The 23,657-nt window shown below is 34.7% G+C and overlaps 4 protein-coding genes, 1 long non-coding RNA gene and 1 pseudogene across 13 annotated transcripts; 4 read left to right on the top strand and 2 right to left on the bottom strand.

Annotated features, from left to right (window-relative positions):
* The first annotated feature begins 1,574 nt into the window (after positions 1–1,574).
* On the top strand, positions 1,575–5,385 carry LOC111292520 (beta-1,4-xylosyltransferase IRX14-like). The gene is made up of 3 exons (XM_022884945.2): positions 1,575–2,611; positions 2,728–3,270; positions 4,733–5,385. The coding sequence occupies exons 1-3, from the start codon at positions 1,872–1,874 to the stop codon at positions 4,959–4,961; spliced, it is 1,512 nt and encodes a 503-aa protein (XP_022740680.2). The 5' UTR covers positions 1,575–1,871; the 3' UTR covers positions 4,962–5,385.
* Positions 5,386–6,909: 1,524 nt separating this feature from the next.
* On the top strand, positions 6,910–12,079 carry LOC111293118 (cysteine proteinase COT44-like). The gene is made up of 4 exons (XM_022885864.2): positions 6,910–7,936; positions 8,543–8,778; positions 8,880–9,020; positions 9,255–12,079. The coding sequence occupies exons 1-4, from the start codon at positions 7,432–7,434 to the stop codon at positions 9,528–9,530; spliced, it is 1,158 nt and encodes a 385-aa protein (XP_022741599.2). The 5' UTR covers positions 6,910–7,431; the 3' UTR covers positions 9,531–12,079.
* On the top strand, positions 10,716–12,187 carry LOC111293248 (UPF0481 protein At3g47200-like; annotated as a pseudogene).
* A 108-nt stretch (positions 12,188–12,295) lies between these two features.
* Positions 12,296–14,472, bottom strand: LOC111293119 (protein RER1A-like). The gene is made up of 4 exons (XM_089766548.1): positions 13,971–14,472; positions 12,985–13,165; positions 12,780–12,851; positions 12,296–12,690 (listed from the first exon to the last, which is right to left on the bottom strand). Exons 1-3 carry the CDS (start codon positions 14,333–14,335, stop codon positions 12,789–12,791), a joined length of 609 nt encoding a protein of 202 aa, XP_089622674.1. The 5' UTR covers positions 14,336–14,472; the 3' UTR covers positions 12,296–12,690; positions 12,780–12,788.
* Positions 14,473–14,602: 130 nt separating this feature from the next.
* Positions 14,603–18,981, bottom strand: SDN3 (small RNA degrading nuclease 3). Of its 3 annotated transcripts, XM_089766535.1 has the most exons (13): positions 18,824–18,981; positions 18,459–18,641; positions 18,266–18,355; positions 18,101–18,169; positions 17,856–17,996; positions 17,449–17,565; positions 17,302–17,371; positions 17,056–17,156; positions 16,562–16,687; positions 16,365–16,472; positions 15,773–15,877; positions 15,059–15,541; positions 14,603–14,904 (listed from the first exon to the last, which is right to left on the bottom strand). In XM_089766535.1, exons 1-13 carry the CDS (start codon positions 18,854–18,856, stop codon positions 14,896–14,898), a joined length of 1,635 nt encoding a protein of 544 aa, XP_089622661.1. In that variant the 5' UTR covers positions 18,857–18,981; the 3' UTR covers positions 14,603–14,895. The 3 variants fall into 3 exon arrangements, with proteins under 3 accessions (XP_089622661.1, XP_022741598.2, XP_089622662.1); XM_022885863.2 differs by lacking the exon at positions 14,603–14,904 and having other exon boundaries at positions 14,916–15,541; positions 18,824–18,980; XM_089766536.1 differs by lacking the exons at positions 14,603–14,904; positions 16,562–16,687 and having other exon boundaries at positions 14,916–15,541.
* Positions 18,982–19,263: 282 nt separating this feature from the next.
* Positions 19,264–22,770, top strand: LOC149516374 (uncharacterized). Of its 7 annotated transcripts, XR_016345642.1 has the most exons (6): positions 19,265–19,667; positions 21,344–21,465; positions 22,052–22,126; positions 22,212–22,265; positions 22,366–22,452; positions 22,536–22,770. It is a non-coding gene; the product is annotated as an uncharacterized LOC149516374 (long non-coding RNA). The 7 variants fall into 7 exon arrangements; XR_016345638.1 differs by having other exon boundaries at positions 19,264–19,667; positions 22,212–22,452; XR_016345639.1 differs by adding an exon at positions 20,100–20,147 and having other exon boundaries at positions 19,264–19,667; positions 22,212–22,770.
* The last annotated feature ends 887 nt before the right edge of the window (positions 22,771–23,657 follow it).

Raw genomic sequence — 23,657 nt, 5'->3', positions numbered from 1 at the left:
ACATAAAACATTTAGATGCTCATACACAAGGATTCGAATTTCATGTGAAAAAAGCTTTTTGTTTCAATTTTATATTAAAATATTTGGATAATAAATCAATGACAATCAAATGTTTTGTATGAAAAGTTGTTATAAAAATAAGTAGTTAATTAGTTTTCATAAACAAGGATAATAATTAGATGGTTTTAATTAATTATTATAAACTATGCGGTTCTTTTAACGGCATCATGATTAATTGTTCGAGTGTTGCCAACGAATTATGAAGATTGAAAAATTAAATAATTATTTTATGCTTGTGATTGCGTAGTGACATTTGCAGCTTTTTAGTTTGATTGACGAATAGTGATTCAAATAATTTCTAGTTATAGATCAATTTTTTATGGTGATGAATCAGCAAAAATGCTATGCCCCAACCTCCAAATCCCCTCTCCGTCCCCACCCAAACAATAATAGTGAATAGGAGTAAAAGGAAATCTTTTCCTTTCAAGTAGGTGTGGCACCGTTATTTTCTTTTTATTTGAGAGAAAGAGAAAGAAAAAAAAAAAGGTACAAATGACAATAAACAGAAAGAAAATGAAAAGGAATATAATCATTTTCCTTGTTTGATAGATACGAAAGAGAAGGAAGGAAAAGAAAATGAAAAGCGAATATTGCATCACTTGATGGAGCTGCTCTTCATTTATAAGTGAAAATCAAGCTAATGCCAAATTTAGCATATGATTTATAGTTAATTTATTTTATATGAATAAAGAAAGAAAATTTAAATTTTATATCGATTAAAATATTGTATTAATTATATAAATTAATTAAATTAATCATTAGATTATATGTAATAATAATATAACATAATAGAGTTAATGATTGGCTTAGTTAAAATAGCTAACTCATTGTTATTAATATTAGGTAGAATTGGCAAATGTTTTATTATTAAATAAAAAAAAATCATAAATGTTTCATAACCCAATTTATTTCTGTTCTGTGTCAAAATTTAATTGAACGTTTGTATAAGCTGGATTTATAAACACTAGCTTATTTGTTTTATTTCGACGGCCCACCTATATTTCCCTGACCATTTACCTAATTTCCTATATGGATTTCCATTTCCCATAAATTGCTCTAACTCCGTATTTGAAGAATTGTTCTTTTGCTTTGCAGCAGATGTATCACTGTAGTTAAAAATAAATTTAGAATAAAAGAAAAAGTTAATATTTTAAAATTTAAATTTAAAATGTATTAGATGTTATTTTTATAAAAATTACTGTATAAATGAATTAAATTAATCCAAATCCAAATCAGTTTTAAATCTATTATTAATATATAATATATCATTTCAAATGTTAAATACTAAATTATTTTTATGGAATTTACAAATATAAGCAGTTACATTAATTAAAATTCTCAAGTTATAGTCATGGCCTCTTGATTGTATCATGGTAATTATTGATTCAGCAAATTTAGGAGAAGAAGTTAGCATTTGGTAACATCTTTCCATGTATAAGTTCCCTCCATTTTTACTACGAAATTCCAACTTTTTAATCCTGTCTAAATTCGAGCATTAAGCTTTCTCACATGGGCCCCTAAATCATGGGCTAATGTCTTTGTCCCCCCCACCCCGTTTCTCACTATATAGAAAATAAAAACGAAAGAGAAGAATAAAAAGAAATGGAGAAGAAAACACCAAATCAAAAGCAGCAAACTGACAATAACCCAAACTCAAATCAATCGTAATTCCAAAGTAATCATAAAATCCTTTCATTAATCAAACTCTTAAACCAATCCCCACCAAATCAACCTACCTCCCCCCCCCCCAAAAAAATTCCATAATTTTCTTCTTCTCTCTCTCTTGCAGGAGCTTTAGGAGAGTGGCAACAATGAAGCTTTCTGCGTTGCCGCAGAGCTACCTCAACCGTCGTAGCAACAGCTTCAGATCACCAGGACCGTTGGATTCATCTTCCGACAGCGCCGTTAAATCGCCGGCCACTATTTTTTGGCTTATCCTACACGGTCTCTGTTGTTTAATCAGCTTAGTCCTTGGATTCCGCTTTTCTCGCTTAGTCTTCTTCTTTTTGTTCTCCACTTCTTCCACCAACTTCTACACGGCGCCGTTTCGTTCCACTGCCGAACTCGCCAAAACCCTAGATGTTCACTCTGTTCTGTCCACCAACCCCGTTTCCAACCTCGAGTTACCTTTGCTGAACAAGACGGCGACGAATTCACGAGTGGTTGTAGGGCGGCACGGGATCCGGATTAGGCCGTGGCCGCACCCGAACCCGATTGAGGTCATGAAGGCGCACAAGATCATAGAAAGAGTTCAAAAAGAGCAGAGGTTGCAATTCGGTGTGAAGGATCCCAGTACAATTATCGTGGTCACGCCGACCTATGTGCGGACTTTCCAAGCGCTGCATTTGACCGGTGTGATGCACTCGTTAATGCTGGTTCCTTACGATGTGGTTTGGATCGTGGTGGAAGCCGGTGGGATCAGCAATGAAACGGCGTCGCTTATTGCCAAATCTGGTTTGAAAACCATCCACGTTGGATTCAATCAACGGATGCCGAATTCCTGGGACGAACGAAATAAATTGGAGTCCAAAATGCGCCTTCGTGCTTTAAGGTAATCATTTATTTAATTTTCATTTATATTGAAAAAACGATGGCAATCTACGCGTTTTGGAATTAGGAGGTTAGAAATTTTGAGTTGATTCCAATTTTGTGTTATTTTGGGGGCAGAATTGTAAGAGAGAAGAAATTGGATGGAATTGTTATGTTTGCGGATGATAGTAATATGCATAGTATGGAACTTTTTGACGAGATCCAAAATGTGAAATGGTTCGGAGCAGTTTCAGTTGGAATACTTGCTACTCTAGCTAATACTGACGAATCAGCGGATCGGAAGAAGGATAAAGAGGAGAATCCTAGAATGCCGATTCAAGGTCCGGCCTGTAACGTGTCTTATATGTTGGCAGGATGGCATACTTTTAATACATTGCCCTTTGCGGGGAAAAGTGCTGTTTATATTGATGATAGAGCAACTGTGCTGCCTAGGAAGTTGGAGTGGTCGGGGTTTGTTTTGAATTCTAGGTTGCTTTGGAAAGATGGTGGAGATAAGCCGGAATGGATTAAGGATATTGATATGTTACATGGGGATATTGAGAGTCCACTGGGCTTGGTTAAAGACCCTTCGGTGGTGGAGCCACTTGGAAGCTGTGGTCGTCAAGTTTTGCTCTGGTGGCTTCGAGTTGAAGCTCGTGCTGATAGCAAATTTCCTCCCAGGTGAATCTCTTATCTGGTTCTCGTTTTATTTTGGTATTATGCTGCCTAATGATTTTAACGATAATATAATTGATGTTGGACTGATCATGTAGTTCTTCTTTGTCAGATGATTTAGGTTTGATGATTATGTATTGTAGAAGGTTAGATAATATAATTGATATTGGACTGAACATAGGGTAAGAAACTTAAAATACCAGATAACAAATGAATTGGGTTTGCATTCATTGGTCAATGTATGTTTGACTGTTCTGATGATGTGTCAACTTGTAATAAACCTTATGTATGGAGTGACATTGACAAATGCCAAATTAAGCACCCTTTATTTCAAATGTTGTAGTAAATTTTCATTATTTGCTGCTTCATTAGCAAAACTAAGTGTTTTCATTGATGTTTTAGAATTCAATGGGTGCAATGTGGCATAAGTACAAATGTGTGAGGAATCGGTTGTGGCCATTATGCTTTTTACTCCTCTGAACCATATGGGTTGGACTTGAATAAATAATGATTGAGTTATCATGGTTAATGCTCTTATGGATTCTTTAGTTGAATATCTTGAGATATTCTCTCTTGAACTTTTGCATCTTACATTGGTATTCTTGGTTGTATACTGCTGGATTTTTCTTAATACCATTTATTATATTGTTGACCACTTATCACACTTTCTGATATGTTTTTTTTGGAAGGGCATAGTTGCTGATATGTGATTTAATAAAGTAGTCTCTGCATTTGTTAGACTTGTTTACTAAGGGATGATTATTCCTTGATTTAATTGAAAATGCGTACAAACTACAATGTATATGTGCTGATTTAGTAGTTTTTGAGATAAGATGCATTGGGGTGTGACTGTAAATATGTTCTACTCCCGCCCCATTCCATTTTGGGATGTCCTGGAATAGTTTCCTCTTTTTGTGGATGCTCCCAAACTTTTTTTTTTAACTGAATTCCCAATTGATTTTCACCTTTTAGAAACTAGCCCATGCATTTTAATGTTAAAGAAGAATTTCCAAATTTTTGTTTCGGTAGAACAGAAACCTTGAGAAAAGTATTTACTTTATTTATTTTAAAACTATGTGCTGAGCCAATGTACAACATTCAACTTAGGGTGGTAGGAGTATCTTTTTTACCTTTCTGATATGGTCACTTACCTGGTATTTGAGGAATTCTTTATGATTATAAGTAGATTTATATCCTTATAATTTAAGTTAGTTCTTATTTTTGTTCCTTATATATCATATCTTGTTGCTTCCATGAGGTAAAAAATCTGGATTAGGAATGATATATTCGTGCCAACACTTAACCCTAATTGAGGATGTTTCTTGGATGTAAAGTGTCATGCATGCTTGATGCTCTCATGGGCTACAGTTGGTTTTGTACATATATTTTTAACTTTAATGACTCAAATCAGTTTCTCTGGCTTGGTCTCCTTTCCATGCCATCTGATCATTAGTTTTACATCATGCAGATGGATAATTGATCCACCTTTGGACATCACTGTCCCATCAAAACGCACTCCATGGCCAGATGCTCCCCCTGAACTCCCTGCTAATGATAAACCAGTTATGGGCATCCAAGAGCCCATAGTGAAGCATACTACAAAGACACGAACATCCAGATCAAAACGCCGAAGTAAAAGAAAGCATGAAACAAGAACAGACACACAGGCTTCTACAAGGCATTCTGAACAAAACTAAAATCATTAGCTGGATATCTATGCATTGACTGATTTGAAACTGCTGCGCCAAGAAATTTGATTGACAAGGGAGGAATGCAGATGGTCGTATCAGGCGTTGGGTACATATGGATAGGCACCTCTCATAGCAGGCCAGTGTATATGTGCATTTCTGTTTGAGTTCCTCCTGAGTTTCAACTATATTTTTTTTCTTCATTTCTTTTCCCATCTATAGTTTGTTGGGGTGCTTGATACTCTGTTTCATTGAAGAGGTATGTCAGCCAAGTTTTGCTCTCTTGCCTTTGTGAGAAGCTTGTATCTGACATGCTTTCGATTTACAAATTTATACATAATCTTGTAATAGGAATTATAGAGCTTTGTTCGGTCGTTGGTTTTTGGTAGATACAACACCAAGAATAATAAAATTTTCGTTCATCGCTAAACAATGTCTCTGCAAAACCTGAAAATGGTGAAAGAAAGAGAAAAAGGCCTCTGCCTGTTCATCCTTGATAAGTTGATATTAAGAGTTGAAGTTGCTAATAAATCCCTGTGTTTCAATAACCTGATTCAGTCTGAAATTTCTGTAGATTAGAAAAGAAGCAAATGGGGAAAATGAAACGACTAGTATTTTGGAGAGCCGGCGGTTTCCAAGCCAATGCCTTGGCAGCTGGCGGTTGCCACGTAAAGAAACTAAAGACAAATCACATGTTGTCGAGAAAGTCACAGCGAAGGTTCGATTTCTGTTTGTATTTAAGTCTACGTAACAGCTAATGAAATTATGAAACAGGTTAGGCAGAGTGGTTCGAAGGGTTCCTTGGCTTTTATTCTATTGACCGTTAGCTTAACTCTGGATCTAACTATCGGCTGAAATGGACCTATCATCCATCAGCCTTTAATCTAAAACAAGCGTGCAAAATTATGAAGAGTACACTAATCTGTCAATTCCTGTGTGAACAGATGGGGAAAGGAGAAATATTTTCTTTTTTGATAATCAAGTGGATTATGTTTACAATATCAAGTATAGTTGGTTGGCAACCCATGTAAGCCTGAAATTATTGGTAGCTTTGAAAAATTAATGCTCAACTCTAACCTATGCCACATGGTATTTGCTACAGCTTCATATTCCAACAATAATTACCGGCATTGGTTGCCGTGAGTTAATATTAACGACGAGGCCACTACTTTCTTTATGGGGATAAGCACAAAGCTTCAAGCCCGTGACTTGCTAACGCATCGGACCATTTGTGATTGGCTGGCTGACATATCAGCTCTCCCATGAACGTGACGATAACGGGATAACCTCAGTATCCTGAAAAATGACAAAGAAAATTTCTTCGATGTTATGTAAGCCAACGCCGTGGGGAATCTTTACAGTTTTAAGATCCCCTCCTATATCAGTTCTCGGCATGAAGCTCAGGTTACCAAGTTATCATTTGTGTCAAATTAGCACACTTGCCTCAGTTCAGTTTTGCAGGATCCCTAAAGACATAAGAGATCAATTTTAGTGCCCTTCACAAAGTCATGTATCAGACGAGATTGCGGCTTCAAGGATTTTTGCAGAGTAGATTCTGAAATTTGGAGTCTAAAGAGATCTCGCAGTGATGAGTAAATGATTCTCTTGGGATGCTCATATTGAGCCAAAAAAAAAAGTGATTTAACTTAGAAAATGTATTTATTTTACAAATTCCAGGCAATTTGGGATTTTTCAGTAGGTTGCACTGAATTTCATAAACAGAGAATTGAGAAAGGAACATTAAAGCATGTTACGGATAGCGTATGATCAATTGCAAACAGACAACTACGAACGTTAGAGCAGATCATGGAGTATATAGGTTTTGCAACTTGCAAACTCTGTTAGAATGACGCAACTTCCACATGCAACCTGGTAAATACTATTATCAGTCTCCTGCATTACCAATTACTTAGTAAACAAAAATATTCAAAAATAGTAAACAAAAGAAATTTATGGACATTCTGACATTCAAAATGACAACAACAACCAAAAAAAAAAAAAAGAGAATTACAGTACTTTTCCTTTTTTTTTTTTTTTTTTGGGTTCCATTGAACTTTTTTGTTGGAATTTGACTAGAAGGTAAAGAGAAACCCTTATCAACAAGAAACCCTGCAAACCGCAGGGGAACCCTTACCCACCCCTGATTTACCCGAGTTCCAAAGGACTCGGCTGGCCTTTGGTCTTTCTATTTTGTTGGGACATCGAACGACCCAAGGGGCCTAAAGCCTGTCTTCTGCCATCTACTCCTATTTCTATGTACAAGTTCAAGTTCGGTTTGGTCCCCTCTATCTCTCTTCCCTCTCCCTCTCCCTCTCCCTCTCCCTCTCCTACCCAATAGCCTTTTTCTTTTTTAACTTTTTGCCGTCAATAATGTTCCACGCTTGAATATTAAACCATTTCCATTGTCTTTATAAACTCTGAAGCTTTCTCCCCTTTTTCTTTATCAAATCACTCTCCTCAACCTTCCTCTCAAAGAAACATGACAACCCTTTTCAAATCTCCCATGGAAATAACCTTTTCCACCCTTGTTTTCCTTCTCTTCTTCTTCACCTTATCTTCTGCTAGAGATACATCCATCATAACCTTAAACCAAAACCATCCATCATCATCAAGCTGGAGAAGCGATGATGAGGTGATGAGCTCGTACAAATCTTGGGTCTTGAAACATGGCAAAGCATACAACGGTGTTGGAGAGCAAGAGAAGAGGTTTGAGATCTTTAAGGATAACTTGAAATTCATTGATGAACATAATAATAACTCTAAGAACAGGACATACAAGCTTGGGTTGAACAAGTTTGCTGATTTAACTAACCAAGAGTACCGTGCTAAGTTTGTGGGGACGAGGAGTGATTCTAGGCGTCGAGTCATGAAGTCTAAGAACCCCAGCCAACGTTATGCTTACCGTACCGCCGACAGCTTGCCGGATTCAGTAGACTGGAGATATCACGGAGCTGTTAATCCGGTCAAGGATCAAGGATATTGTGGTGAGTAAATTTCTTTTAATTTCAACTTTAAAATAAATTATGTATATGCACTTCTTTTTTTTTTTTTACTCGTAAACAGATGATTTTTGAATGATCAGAGTGTCCTAATCTAAGATCAGACTAAAAATCAGATTACTAGTGACTTAAGGCTTTATGGTAATTCATGATTTTTTTAATACTACTTATTTAATTAAAATTATTATTAGTTTATTCTGATTTGATTTTTAATTTCCTTTTTTTTTTCTTATAAAAAACCGAACTAGGATTGGCGGCAGAATGGTAGTTATGAAAATGGAATGGTAGTTATGAAGATTAGATTTTTCTATTTTTAGAAGGTAAAGTCTTCAATTTTTTTTATGTAATTAAATAAACCTGCCCAATCAGGCCAAACAAATGGGCTGGGCCAGCCCAAGGTCATAACAAGACAAGTCCAACAGACTATAAAATTGCAGCTTGGGCCAAGGCTCAAAATTAAAGTGAAATTTATAGGCACTTAAAGTTTTCCTTGGATTTGGACTGAGCCTGTTTTCAAAGGATCCAAGAGTACCAAAAGCGAAATTTGGTTAGAAAATCCCAACTTAGCCGCATCTATTTTCACTTGATCAGGAAGTTGCTGGGCATTCTCAACAATTGCAGCAGTGGAAGGCATAAACAAAATTGTGACTGGCGAACTAATCTCTCTATCAGAACAAGAACTAGTAGATTGTGACCGATCCTACGACGCAGGTTGCAATGGTGGCCTAATGGACTATGCCTTCCAATTCATTATTGACAATGGTGGCATCGACACTGAAGAAGACTATCCTTACCTTGGCGTTGATAATCAATGTGATCCAACAAGGGTCGGTTTCCAAAGTTTAATTCTAGGACAGTAGTACAGTTCGGTTGTTTTTAATGGTTGTGGATTTTGATGGTTTGTTTTTTTTTTTTGGTTTTTTAACAGAAGAATGCTAAGGTTGTTAGCATTGATGGGTACGAGGATGTTATTCCATATGATGAGAACGCTTTAAAAAAGGCTGTGGCGCATCAGCCTGTGAGTATTGCCATTGAAGCTGGTGGTAGAGCTTTCCAACTTTACGAATCGGTAAGCTGAACTATTCTTCTCTACCCTTATTTCATTTAGTTCTTGTCCTTGAAGCCATAATTTAATTTTACAATAATACTCTAGTATTTAGCCGACCACAAGATATCGATCTTTCTATGAATGATTTCTAACATAAAAAAAATGTTCATGGAGACATGTCATATTGTCACTAACAGCTTTTACAAGAATTGGAGTGCTTTATTAACTCAGTTGTCATTGTTTGAACATTTTCAGGGAGTTTTCAATGGTGAATGTGGGTCAGCTTTAGACCATGGCGTGGTTGCTGTCGGATATGGCACGGATGACAATGGTCAGGATTACTGGATTGTGAGGAACTCATGGGGCAGCAGCTGGGGTGAAGATGGATACATAAGGATGGAGCGTAATATTAATGCCTATACTGGCAAGTGTGGCATTGCGATGGAGGCTTCCTATCCGGTTAAGAATGGGGCAGACATCATCAAACCTTACTGGAGTAATGAAAGCACTGAGAAGATCAGCAGTGCTTGAAATCTTTTCTGCAATTAGCAGTTCTTGGAAGTTAAAATGTCTCAGCTGCTGTTTTGTGCCATTGAAGAACACAAAGATCGACTGATGCAAATAATGATGCTTGTTGTGAAAATTCCCTCTCTATTCCTTGTTGGTCTAAGTTATCCATATAGGAGTAGGGCTATTTATGTTGTTTGGATTTATCATTGTTGTACATATATTTTCATTTATCAAAACTGCAGCTGGAAAACTGGTATTGTTGTGACTTGAGATTATTGCAATTTCAATTCAACCTCGATCTTTATTTGCCAAGTACTTTTCCAAGTAGCATTTATCTAGTTCTCTTTCAAGGAACAATTAAAAGCATTATTGTTGTTGCATTACTTGGGGGGGGGGGGGGGGGTGTGGAATTATTCCTGGAAATTAGCAAGCCGCATCAATACTCTGCATTATTCAGTTCTTACCCAATTTCCTTCCTACCAAACATAATTGATTAATGTACACAGAAAGCAATTAATCAAATTTCTTGGGGTTGATGTTCTGTTCAATTTCTTAGAGACCTGTGCTTATTTTAGAGCATTTGAAAATTAGTATGCTTGGTTTTTCTATTCAAATTCCACCTTGGTATGAGTGTTGTGCTAGCATAAATGTTTCTAGTTTTGGGGTTGATAAGCCTCAGTGGCCAGCCAACTTTAGTTAATTTCTTAGGCAAGTTGCATCACCGTTTTTAATAGTAGTTTTGTTTGAGATACTATAAGCTTGCAAGTAATCTGCCGCTGCACGCTTTGAAGATATTTTCAAAAGTTGCTGAGGAAAACTTATAAACTTTGTATCTTTATTAAAATTGGAGAGTTCCGCTTTGCTTAAGTGAGAATATGATTAGTTGAACAAAGTAGAAATGTTGGAGGACAAGGAAAGAATCTTTCAAAAGCTGAGAATGAAACATCATACCTAAATGTCATCAGGAAACTGTTATTCTAAGCCAAGGGGGTCCGTGTGGGTTACACAATTGGTTCAGATCAATTAAAGCATTAAATAAATAATTTCAGCTCCTTGTATTGTACATCAATTACTACTATTTAACAACTTTGTGTATTTAAGAGTCAAATTTGCTATTTCAGAGTAGAAGTTTCAAATCTGTCCTGTTTATAGAGAGGCATCTTTTTCAAGCCAGATCATTTCTGGATATGCTTTTGATCAATTAAAATGGTAGCTGTATTCAACAAAGAGCTCCTGAGCTGGTATCTAATCACCTGGAATCTGGAGTTCCTAGATCATCTACAGTTACCATCAAATCCCTTGAGTTGCCAGAACTAAATGAACAGCAGCTGATAAACAACAGCATGAACCATCTGATTCCCTGCAGGTTGCAATCAATGAGGATGGTGAAATTGTGAATAGGCAGCCCCTATGCCAGAGTCTGAGTGGATTATATCAATCAAAGAAAAGCTTGAGTAGGCACACCAAGATGATGCAGCAGGTTCATGGGAAAGGTTGAGCATCTATAGAGTTCTCCGCTACCTAAGAGAAGGTGATATCAAAGCTTATGTCCCTCAAATTGTCTCCCTGGTACCTTACCATCGTGGCAAGAGACGCCTACGCCAAATGGATTAGCACAATCAGGAAATACAGCTGTATGTTGATTCCATGAAGGAACTTGAAGAAAGAGCTCGCGCCTGTTATGAAGGAATCATCACTCTTAGTGGTAATAAATTTGTGTAAATGCTGGTTCATACATGGCTGCTGGGGATTCAATTTGCTGAGGATTCTTTGCCCCTTTAATGCCAACGGATGAGCCATTAACAAAGAGTGACGTGAACAGATTGGGATCCTCTCCGGGGCATACAATCACATTTGGCCCTTTTTCTGATCTTGGTGGCCTTCATTGCCTTGATATTTTCAGAAGTCTCTTACGCTCCGGCCCCAAACCTGTACCTAGAATGTGGCTCAAGAGAAGGTCAAATGCGATTCGTGTTGCTGATAAGCGAAGAAAACAATTAATTCATTGTGTATCAAAGCTCAGAGAAGCTGGTATTAAGTTCAAGAAAAGGAAGATTGATCGCTTCTGGGACATTTAAGTTTTCAGAATGGGATTCTTCGCATTCGTCGCCTCTTGATTCACGATCTCAATCTAATTGCGTTTGAGCAATGTCATCTTGATTGCAGCAATGATATTTACTTCCTATGTCATCTTGATGTGCGATACCTTCATTACTTTGGTATTATCAAGCACTGGCTTGGCAGAGATGCACAAGTAACCGACCTTTTCAACTGCCTTTGTCAAGAGGTTGTTTTTGATGTCTGAAGATGTGAACAGATGTTACAATCATAGGTGGAATGCTTCGCATGCAGCCTTGAAACACAAATACTTCAACAATCCTTTATGCTTGGGCCATCATCTCATTTTTGCCGCTTGCATATATTACTGGTGCTTACTTTTGCTCTGACCCTCCTTGTGGAGTTTATGGATATTACAGGCCAAAGTTCTTGAATTCAGTAAGGTCCTCTATATCAATCTCTCTATTCTGTTTGAAGAGATTGCTTTTATATACATCAATGGTTTCCATTCATTTCTTCAATTCAGATATGGTTTTGCCACCAATCGTTATCGAGTCAAAGGGAGAAATTTAAAAAGATTGATGCGATTTTACAAAAGCAGCAACAAATTCAGTGATTTAAAGCAGCAAGTTTCACCAAGTTTCACCAAATACTTCAGCCCAAATGTCAATCTCAGAAACACAAAATTATGCAAAAGCTTTAATTGCGATTAATAACAAGGCAATGGAAATGCTAATAAGGAATAGAATAACAGAATATCCAGATTCCAGGAATATTGCAGAGGTTGCTGAAGTAAAAGGCATCCTCGGGAACACGAGGATATTTCAACTTCAAATGTAAAATTCAAAACAAAATTTAATGTAAACCAACGGCACTGCTTGATTAGTATTATCTTCCGTAAAAATACATGTCATTGGATGAAGGTACAGGCAACGGTAAATGTTGCATGCCCCTTTCATACAAAGCATTCTTTGGCAAGTACTTTGGTTTCTCTAAGCTAAACTTCTCCACAACATCAAAAGCTAATCCAATAAAAAGCTGGAGAAAATGAACGAATAAGCAATGCGTGATTGATGATCCTAAGAGAGAACTTGTACAAGCAGCAAATCCTACAGAAATCCAGCTGAGAAAACAAAAATGAATCCAGAGGAAAGAGGAAAAGAAAATTACACAACATCCAAAGAACAAAACTGTGTAGTATGTGATATATACCTGAGGAATTTAATCCCTGGCAGCGTTTAGGTTCATGCTTTCTGTTGAAGGTGCCTTCTTGCCATCATATCGCTAACAAAAGAAACAAAGAATAATATTTATTTAGAATGATCAAGCACACAAAACACGATTGAATATACAAAGGAAAAAAAGGACACCAAGTATCCTGTCCGGCAGTCACAAAGGAAGATGGATTGAGGAATACCTGTTTCCCAAAGGAGAAAGGAACGTATTTGTATTTGATCATGTGTAGTATCTGTCTCTTCATGGTTAGGATGAATAACATTAACCAATAGAAAAGGAGTATTGGCCAAAAGACAGGCACATCAAACACACTGAAGAATGTCATCACAAAAGCAATGCAGAACGCCTTTGTAATAGAGTACCTTCACACATAAAGGGCCACGTAAGAGAGGAAAATGTTAGCATTAGGCATAAAATTTGCTAAAGTAAAGAAACCCGGTTTTATGGCACCCTGTGTATACTGCACATGTACCTTAAGTTTTATTTTAACTGTTACAAACTGCCACAGAGAAAGAACAAGAGAGTAGCCAAAAATGTAGAAGAGAGAAAGAAAAGCAACTTGATTCTCCGATCTTTGTTCGACCTCAATTCAAAAAGAATTTATATAGTGCATACTATGGTAATAGGAGACCTCAACGTGAAAGATTCAAATTTGAATCTACACTGAATTTTGCCATTAGTTTTATAACATGGTATAAACTTCCCCTAAAAGTGAACACTTCAGGGCATAAGTTTCTACACAGCGACACCATCCAAAAGACAAGTGAGAATATGTGATAAAGCCTATGTTAACATAGTAAGCTTCAATCGACATGCACCTTGGAATGGAGGGAAAGGGTAGAAACTTCGATTGTATAGGCAATGGGCAAGAAAAAGCCTACTAACTCAACAAGTAAGTTTAGACTGGAGGATAGGGCTATTTTGAAACACTTGATCATTCAGAAAAAGGAACCAAAAGCTTGCAACAAACATCTTAAATTTTTTCATCAAAAAAGAATTTTCTTTTATAATAAGATATATGATCTCTTCATTAATCAGCATTGATAAAAAAAAAAAAAGTTATCCTCTTCCTCATGATTCAACTCAATTAAACTTAATTTAATTTTAATTAAAGTTAATCATTTGAGCAAATCACAACCGCTAAAAATAAAGAGTGAAATGGCGAACCAGAATTTGAACTCGGGGAGTCGGCGAACGAAAGGACGAAACTCATCGGATCCGCGGGTGGGGAGGGAGGGGCCATCCTGCATCTCGGGGTCCACCTGAGGAGAAAGGAATCCCATCAGGAGATTCAGCAAGTAGATGCCGAGGGCATAGGTGATGATGTAGAATCCCTGCACGAAGTACACGCGTACGGCGTAGATCAACACCAGCGCCAGACATCCGATCCAACGGTTCAGAATGTGCGGGACCGTCTTGTCCAGGACGTGCTGGTGCCGCCGCGACACCTCGAAGGTCCACCGCGATATGGCGGTTGCAGGAGACGATGAGGATAGATCGTCACCTCCCAGGGCACCGCTTCCGGTCTCCATCGGGCCCCTAGTAAAAAAATATAAAGCCTATACTTTTTTTTTATTATATATATAAAACAAGTTTCTTCCTTTGCTTGCTTTTCCCCTCAAAGGATAGCGTCTTCTTCCAATAACAAACTACAAAGCTTTTTTGAGCCTGAGTTTTTCGGCTCGTGCTCGAGCACATGTATTTTTGTTGGGTCAACGTCATCCATCGGTCCGAGTAAACCGGACCTACTTTCCCTTTATATATAAACTAGCTACTTTAAATTTTGTTAACTTGGGTAATTAATCATCTAATTATAATTGATAAATTTAAATTAATTACGAATTCATCAGTCAAAAAACAAGAGCCTCCATCGAACGATGTTTCCAAAGGCATAAACACTAACGAAGTAGGCAAACCTTCCTCAGGACTTGAGATCCCCAGTGTGCACTCGATGGCGCAAGTGATTTCAAGGCAATTGCTGCCGAAGCCTGACTTGCGGGTTTTGGGGATGAAACAGATTGTGAAGACGAGTGAATTAGTGAAACATTATTGAGAGTAAAGAATGAGAAATACCCATCAAACATGTTTGAAGCTAGTCTTCCTCCCACAATGGAATGCAAATATAATTAATTTTAATCCGTTGAGGAAAGAAAGTATGAGGTTTCTAACTCGGAACAAACTGAAAAAACACTTATAGGAGATAATGAGACTAGAAAAAGAATTCGATGACTAAGTTATTTGGTTTTTTTAGGAACCTTTTTCATTTCATCAACCTTCTTTAGAAGGTTAGATATCATCTTATCCTGCAAAACAATTCGAGAATCTTTCTCTTTCAGTTCTTGCTTCAACCTTTCAATCTCTTTTAAGTGACCATCAAGTTGATTGGAAGTTGCCGTTGTCACCTCCACAGTTTTCTGATCTGTCTTAACCTTGTCGGATTCAATAGATTTCTCCAGCCAAACAATTCGAGCATCTTTCTCATTCAGTTCTTGCTTCAATCGCTCAATCTCATTTAAGTGATCATCAAGTTGATTGGAATTTTCCCTTGTCTCCACAATTTTCTGATCTGTCTTAAGCTTTTTGGACTCGCTAGATTTCTCCTCACCCTGGAAGGCTCTTTTATTTGATAAAAGTTGATGGTGAAAATCATCCTGTGCCATTTTTCGGATGTATAAACTAGCAGTTACTCCCTTGCCAAACTGAAATCTAACTAGTTTCTGAGGTAGTCCGGATGAATCCTGACATAAGACATAAAAAAAGACCTAAAGTTATCATGAAAGACAAAAATGTATTCTTATTTAAGGCATTGACATTGATGGCCAAAAAAAATTAAGGCATTGACATTCAAAAATATCCATCACAATGAAAAACATCATAATGTTGTGGAAGAAGAAAAGATCATTGACATATCATGAAGAAAACCTGGCGCTTTAAATGAAAAACCAGGGTGTGTTGTAAACAATATTCACCTTTTCTTCATTACCGTCCACATTTTCAAATGCTTGGTTTGCTTCTTGAGGACTATTAAAGACTGCAAACGCAGAGTAATGGCGACCTTGAACCTTTTTAGATGGCTGCAAAAACAAATAATTCACCATATTAGAAACTCAGCAAGGATAAGTGAAGATTAAGAAAAGAGAACTTGAAGGAAGAGTGCTTGTCAAAGACCAAGTTATTATCCAATTCTTTAAACTTCAAAATATATATAAGACAGGTAATTTCTGGCACTTCATCTTTGGAATATAGAAGACTTTGGATTAAGGACAATGCAGTCACCTGGGAACAGCTTTCATAATGCAGGGTTGATTGAGTTTTAAGAATTTAGCTCATCTTTCAAGTGCCATAGTAGAAACGCAGTTTATCAGAGTCTTTGAGAAAATACTTTTAATAACCAGAAAATATTCAATCTAACTATCCCAATTAATCAATTTTTCATACAGAATATCTCAAAAGAAACCATCACTTCACTAGTCTCAATCTTTTAAACATAAGATTTGCAGCACTCCAAGGTAAAGAAAAGCTAGGCAAGGATTTCTAAAGAGAAAAGAGGTTATGATCAACCTTTACTTCAATTGCAACAGCTCCAGGAATGACTCTGGATATTTCTTCTTTATGAACATTGATCGGTATTCTGTGGAGTAGCAGCTTCTCCATTTCTGGTTGAGTTACCTGGTTTTCCAGAAAAAAATAAAGATACATAGTTAATAATAATAATAAACAGTTTAAAATACAGATAACCAGCAGAGATATGTCCATACATCTTCTTGAACCAGTGGAATGTCACCACGCTCTAGCTTAGCAAGAACTAGTTTCATTGCAGCACATGCATCATCTAGACAATTATGGGCAGCACCTGGCTTTCGAACTTCATATCCCAGTAGAGACTGTAACAAAATGTAAAGAACAGTTAAGACAAGCATCTAAAACTATCACTAGACTTTTGCCTTCTATACCACCATGCAAGGTCTTAACTAAGAACAAAGCAGTCTTATTTGTGGTCAAGTAATGAGTAAAATAAAGGGGATTTTATTGACAAGCAATTCATAAAACATCCCAAAGAGCTATATATATATATATATATATATATATATATATATATATATATACACACACACTTAAGTAGCCAAAAAGGAAAAACAATGCAGTATTTAATTTGATAAGTGTAAAACATGCAAAAACATCACATTTAGTATTTCAGTTTCTTTCCATCAGAAGTTTTTAAAAAAGAAAAAGGACACTATCTGGTACTTGCCTTGCACAAGTTATTCAAAGATGGTTTTCTATAGATAGGTGCATCCAAATATTTGAAGATATATGAGGTGTCAATCACTCTTGCATGGTCTATCTTCAACACTGTATCCAAAAAATAATAACATTTAAAGGTTAAGAAAGGAAATCATAGCTAAAAGCACCATATAGGAAAAATATAAGTCTCATAGGCAACTGATTCTACCGTCAATTAAAATGAATTCAAACTTTTAGCTGTTATGCAACATACCTTGCAAATCATTTTGTAAACCATGTCCCACTAAAATAGTTCCATTGGATAACAGCTTCTTCATGGATTTCTACGAAATGCACTCCATTGCTCAGACAAACAACACTGAAGGAGATCCAAGAAAAAGAAAAATTAGCCATCCCATACCTGTATGTCTACCACTGAACAAGTAACACCATCCAAGTCTCCTGCAGCAACTCCAGTAATCTCAGTACGATAATCAGCCACTGCTTTGTTTGGTTTTACAAGTTCATCAATTTTGACCTGAAAGAAACAAAGACCAAAAACAAAAGGTTTCTTTTTAGCTATGCAAGATAAAGAAATGATGATTAACAATTAACTTCCCTTGAGCTCAAAGTAAGCAGAGGATACAAATTGACAAATTAGAAACACAGAAGAGGAGAGTCCACAGCAAGTTTTGCATTCTTTTGAGGTGGTATGTTGGACGTTAGTTTGCATTATGATGCTGTAGCATCAAAGTTCTTTTTTTTTTTCTTTTTTGCCAACAAAGGTCCTTTTTTTTTTAAATTCTATAAAGAAAATCCACTTGATACCTGTAAATCACGATCTACAACACAAACTCTCACTAATGCTTCAGTGCCATCTTCACAAAGAACCATTTCACAATCAACAGCAACCATTGAATTTGATTTCATCATCCGGGATTTTTTAGGGGCCTGGGTAACGATCCATTCCTGCACCAAAAGAATCATTATATAACTATATAAGGATTCTGAAGAATGGAAACAAGCATAAATCAGATGAAGGCAAAAACTAGGAAGAGATAGTGGCAACGAACCTCATCACCTGTCGGGAACATATAATCTAGTGGATATTGTGGGTGTTCCAGAGTTAAACGAACAAGCCTCTGCACTGCCACAATAACTAATTAACAAGACCAATCACAAACTGGTACTAAGGAACTACTCACAAAACGGATTGCCTCACAAAAATGCTAGCATACCTGCTCAGGGGATTCATTATCCTGAGATTGTTTTCTAAATTGCTCCACTATGTTCCTATTTGAATGACTTTGCAACACTCTATCAAAAAGCTGCCAACAAGCGAAAGAAAGAAAAACACAACATCAACATCCTCGAAACCTGATTACTAAACAAAATACAGTAATTGAAAACAAACAGCAATTATGAGTTTACCTTCAAATCATCATCTTTTGTAAATGTCTTGAGGAATGATACTAAGACATCATTGGACCTCCTAGAGGGATCACTCAAAGAAGCACCAAGCTTTCTGTCATAAGTATTCAAAAAATCCTTCCATCCTCCTTTTGTTCCTTCCAGTCCTCTCTTTTGAACTAACTTCACGATTTCAACAAGAACCTGTTGGAATTTTAAAGCAATAAAAACTGAATTTCAATTAATTTAACATTTTATTTAAAAATTACTCCAATCAATGCCCATTGCTAAATACTAACCCAATTCAGCAAACAGACTGAAAGAAAATGCAATACTTGCTGAAAAGACTAATGGAAATTAAAAAAAAAAAATTCAAAGCGCTTTGCCTTTTTCTCGGCCGTTTCGAGTTTCTCGTCCATTCGGAATTCGACGAGAGAGAGATTTTGAAGGAGGCGGGAGCTATTAGCTATTGGGGTTTAGGGTTTTTTTGTTTTTAGGCTCAAGCGGGTGACGGGTCCGACGAAAAAAATGAATAAAGAAGGAAACAGTTAAATAGTTAAATTTCATCTATGATCCCTAACATTTAATTCTTTTTTCATCTGTCCCTAATTTATGAATAATTTCATTTTCATCTTTAATCTTTTAAAATAATATCATTTTGATCCTATACTTTTTGTTTTTTTGCTAACAAGTAACAATAAGAAAAAATCCAAGCACGTAATTTGTAACATACACATTATATTAGTGTTAAAAAAATTATTTGATGGAATAATAAAAATAAATTTCTTTTAAAATTTAAGAATGAAATCAAATTAAAAAGAGACTTATACTAATTAAAGGATCCTTACGCTTACACATATTCAGTTTTTTCTTTTCTTTCCACGATTTTTTCCTTCCTTTGAAGAGAGTCTGACATTTGTTTACAGGCTATCTCTAACAAAGTCACATTCTACAGTCTCCCATTCTCTTTCCTTCTTTCTTTCTCTTCTTTCTTTCTTTGTATTTTTATTTTTACTTTGCAAGAAAAAAATGGGTGATAATTTGTTTAAAGGATTACATCTCCTTCTCATCAACAACCACAAGAAGAAGAAAGAGAAGGAAAATAAGGCAAAGATCAAAATTTTTTGTCTTTGAAGATAGATAATAGCAACAATAACAAGGAAACTTCTCCAAACCTAGCTCTTAAAAATGCTCTTAAGAGACCTAAGGCCACAGAATCTAATCCTGAAGGTAAACCCCACATTTTGTATAATTCTTATATTTGCTTTTCTTTCTTGTGGGTTGGTAAATTTATGTTTTCATTTGATTTTGAATACTAGTTATTGCATTTTTATTTACTCTTATGAAGTAGAAATTAAAATGGGTATTGCTTTTTGGATGCCAAGAATATGTTTTTAGATGGAAATTTAGGGATTTTGCAGCATAATTCAATTCAAAGTTCCTTTCTTTTTTTTTTTTATTGGTAGGGGTGACTTTAATTCTGGGTTATGAATTATTGGTGCTTGAATAGTGAAAGTAATTTTTTTTCCTCATGAATAATGTTTGATATATTTGGCATTTTGGAAGAAAGTGTTTTGAGAATGATAATTGAGTATGGCCTTGGGGTTTTATGAACATGAACTTACCTAAGCGTTTAATTCTTTGGTTTATGAGAGAGACTAGGTGAAAGCAGAGGTGAAACAGAGGTAAACCTATGCTGGATTCTTCGAGGTATGTAAGCCCAAAAAGGGGAAGAAAGTGTTTGTTTCTGTTGTTTCAAGATCAGTTGGAAATTTGGTTGGACAATTAGCAAAATTGTTTGGTTATTATATGGTTGGATGCGCTGAAAGCAAAGAAAATGTCAACTAAACTACTTTAATGTTCATTTTCAAGGTTTAATTGGTTTGAAGAATTTTAATTTTGTTGTAGGTAGCATTGCTTAAAGAAAAGCTTAGCTTTAATAATGATTTCAACTAGAGGGAAAAAACTGATTTGAGTTGAGTCAAATGAATAAAATGGTTCTTCTCAAAAGAAACCATAAAGAAGTATAAATAAACCTACAACCACTATACAAGTTGGATTTACTTCTACTTTTTTTTGCTTGCATTTTTATTTCTATATTTCTCCTGCTTTGATACTGTATTTTGAACATGTTCTAGCTTTGGTGTATTACATGTTTGTTTTCTGTTTCCCAATTTCTGTTTATAATTGTTCATATCTCCAGTTGTGCACTATAGTTTGAATGGGCTTACAACTTGTTTGAAGAGATGATTAGAAAAGTTATAACACCAAAATATCAGACATACTGTTTATTTTTAGATGAAGTCAAAGAGAAAAATTTGTATGATGTAGCTGAGAAAATTGAAAGTTTCATGAAAAAATTATAAACTTTGCCAGTTGAGCATTTAATCCTATTTCTCCATGAAAAATTCTCAGCTTTTACTAGACCCAAACATAAGATTTAGAACTATCTATATTTGGCTGATAAGGGCAAAGGCTATCATGACCAAAGCCCTGGTGGTTTTTGTCTGACATGCGTTATATTTTAACAAAATGAAATAAAAAAAAAAAAAGAAAAATGTAAAATCAGAGATTACATATATGATTTTTAAAGGTTTATCAATTTTATTTATTGAATTTATGGTTGGTTATTTTATGTAATTTGAAGACATGTGTGCTTAGGCCTACTGTTGTTATTGATGGAATTGATATTGTTCTTGGAAAATGTAAGTACGCCCATATCATTGTCTAATTTAAAAGAAAATTCTTAGATGGCTTTAGTTTTAAATTTTGAGTTGGTCTTTGATTGTTAGGTTAATTGTATTACTTGATTTAGTTTCCAACTTTTGTATGTTGATTTGTGATCAAATATTTTGTTTGATTAAATGATTGTTTGATTAAGTTTTGAATAAATTTTATTATTGCAGACGTCATTACCCTTTCATCAAGAGGAAGAATTTTAAGAGCATGGAACTTTCCTGATGAGCATTTGGTGTGGAAATCTTCTCTTCAGGATCCAAAGCACTCAAAATCATTGTTATTAGTTCTGGTTAGTATCAGAATTTTGAATTCTTAAAATTTTTCCAATTAACATTGTTTTTCGCTCCTATCTTTTTGACACAGTTTGTTCTCAATGGATCATGATTTTTGTAATTTGGATCTTACCATGCTATATTTGTTGTTCTATTGTACAATCAAGTTTATTCTTATCAAATTTGCGTCGAAGAGATTTTTAGTTGTCTATAGAACAAGACTAAGTCATTATAGAAGTTTGCTTTATGGAACATTTCAGATAAATGTATTAACACCATGTCCAAAAATTCAGATATATGCAAACATTCAAATTCTTAGTTGTCTATAGCACATACAAACATTCAGATATATATATATATATATATATATATATATGCAAATCTAAATTTGAGCCTTTGGTTTTTGTATTGCTGTTTTTTTTTTTTACGTTTTTCTCTATTTCTTTTCAACTGTGTGATTATGTTTTTTTTTTGTTTGCTTATTTCTCAATTTATTGGACTGTGTGTATTGGTTAATTAGAAACGTAATATCAAATAACTTTATTGGTTTGAGGTTTGGTTTTTTTTTACTGTTTATATATTAATTTGAGGTGCAATGTTCAGAGATGTTTACAAAACTCTTGAGAAGGGAAAAAGAGTTAAATATTATATTGGATCCTTATCGATGCCCTGATGAAGGTAAAAGTATGAATTCAGTAAAATTTATCATGTAATATTACCCATCTTTTCATGCTAAAGACTTGATTGAAATACTTTGATACAGGCATCAATTCTGAAAGGACATAAAGAAGAAATTGTTACAAACTACCTTTTCCAGGTAGTTTTAAGTTTTCTTTATAATCATGAACAATTTTGTTCATTAAAAATTACTTAGTTTTTTTTTTTTTTTCCTTTATGTCATATACTTTGTATTATAGGTTTTAGAATCGGAAGTTTGTGCTGACACCATAATAGAGAAAAAATAAAAAAAGAGATGCGTCTTGCATGTTTTCAAGATGTTTCAGGTGAATAGCATTGTTCTTTTGTTATCAACGCTTCTAACAAAATGGTTACTCCAAAATTCATAACTTCAACCTTTTTGTTTCAGCTTGAACTTAGTGTGATCATTGTTTCTACTTTGTGCAAGCTAGAAAACATGGCAGTACAATTGAAGATGGAACAGTCTACCTAGATGCTCTCTTTTTTGTACTTAACTCAATTTCTTTTACTAGGTTTTTGGAGTTTTCATCAGCTATTGATAAGTTTCCAATTCAATAAAACACTGAAAATTGTTGTAACAAACCTTCAATTTTAATAGAATACAGAAAATTATTATAACAAACCATGCGTAGCCGGGTTTTACGCACTAGTTACAAATGAAATTTATCCCAATTAAATAAAAGAGCTCTGACTCCTGAAGTTTGCTTATTTTATGAAAAACAAAAGATGTTTGACAAAAAAAAAATTATTTTAACATTCAATGCTTATTTATGATTCATTTGGATGATAATAAAATTAAAAATAGATGTAAAAGTGTGATTAGATGTTGTAATAATAAAATTAAAATAAATAACGAGATATGTATTTAGATAATAAAAATAATAGTGATGTTGAGATAAAATATCAAATAACAAATAAAAAATTAAATTAAAGTTTATATATAATAAAAATTAAAATATACTTGATATTTATAAAGTTAATAAATAATTACAAATTATTAAAATTATTTTTATATGAAATAATAATTTTTTACTAAATATTTGGAAATTATTTTCATGTATATTTTAATGTTATTTAACATTTAAAATCTTTAAAATTTTACTCAGTAAATAAATAATGACACGTTATTTTTTATTAAAATAAGATATTTAGAATTTTAAGTATTAAAAAAATTAATAGTCTATAACATACAATTAAAAAAATCACTAAAGGGATTTAGGCTTTACTTAATAAGAATGATAAAAAGGGGTGAGAATGAAAATTTTGTTAATTCAATGGTTAAAACTCTTAATAACTTTTATATTTTGTAATTTATCTATTAGATTAATAAATTTTTCATTTTTACCCATTTCCATTCTTCTTGCCAAAATAAAACCTAAAAATAAACACCTATCCTATATAACAAAATTATCACTTTTCTTATGAACCATGAATATTTCCTTACATGTCAAAAGTTTTGTTGGCTGAATCAATAATTAAATTCTTTTTTATTGATTTTGAAAAGAAATAA

This window comes from Durio zibethinus, chromosome 10 (genome assembly GCF_047325235.1).
Source record: "Durio zibethinus cultivar Kanyao isolate XHJ-2024 chromosome 10, ASM4732523v1, whole genome shotgun sequence".
Lineage (NCBI taxonomy): Eukaryota > Viridiplantae > Streptophyta > Magnoliopsida > Malvales > Malvaceae > Durio > Durio zibethinus.
This window is presented reverse-complemented; position numbering and strand designations above follow the sequence as displayed.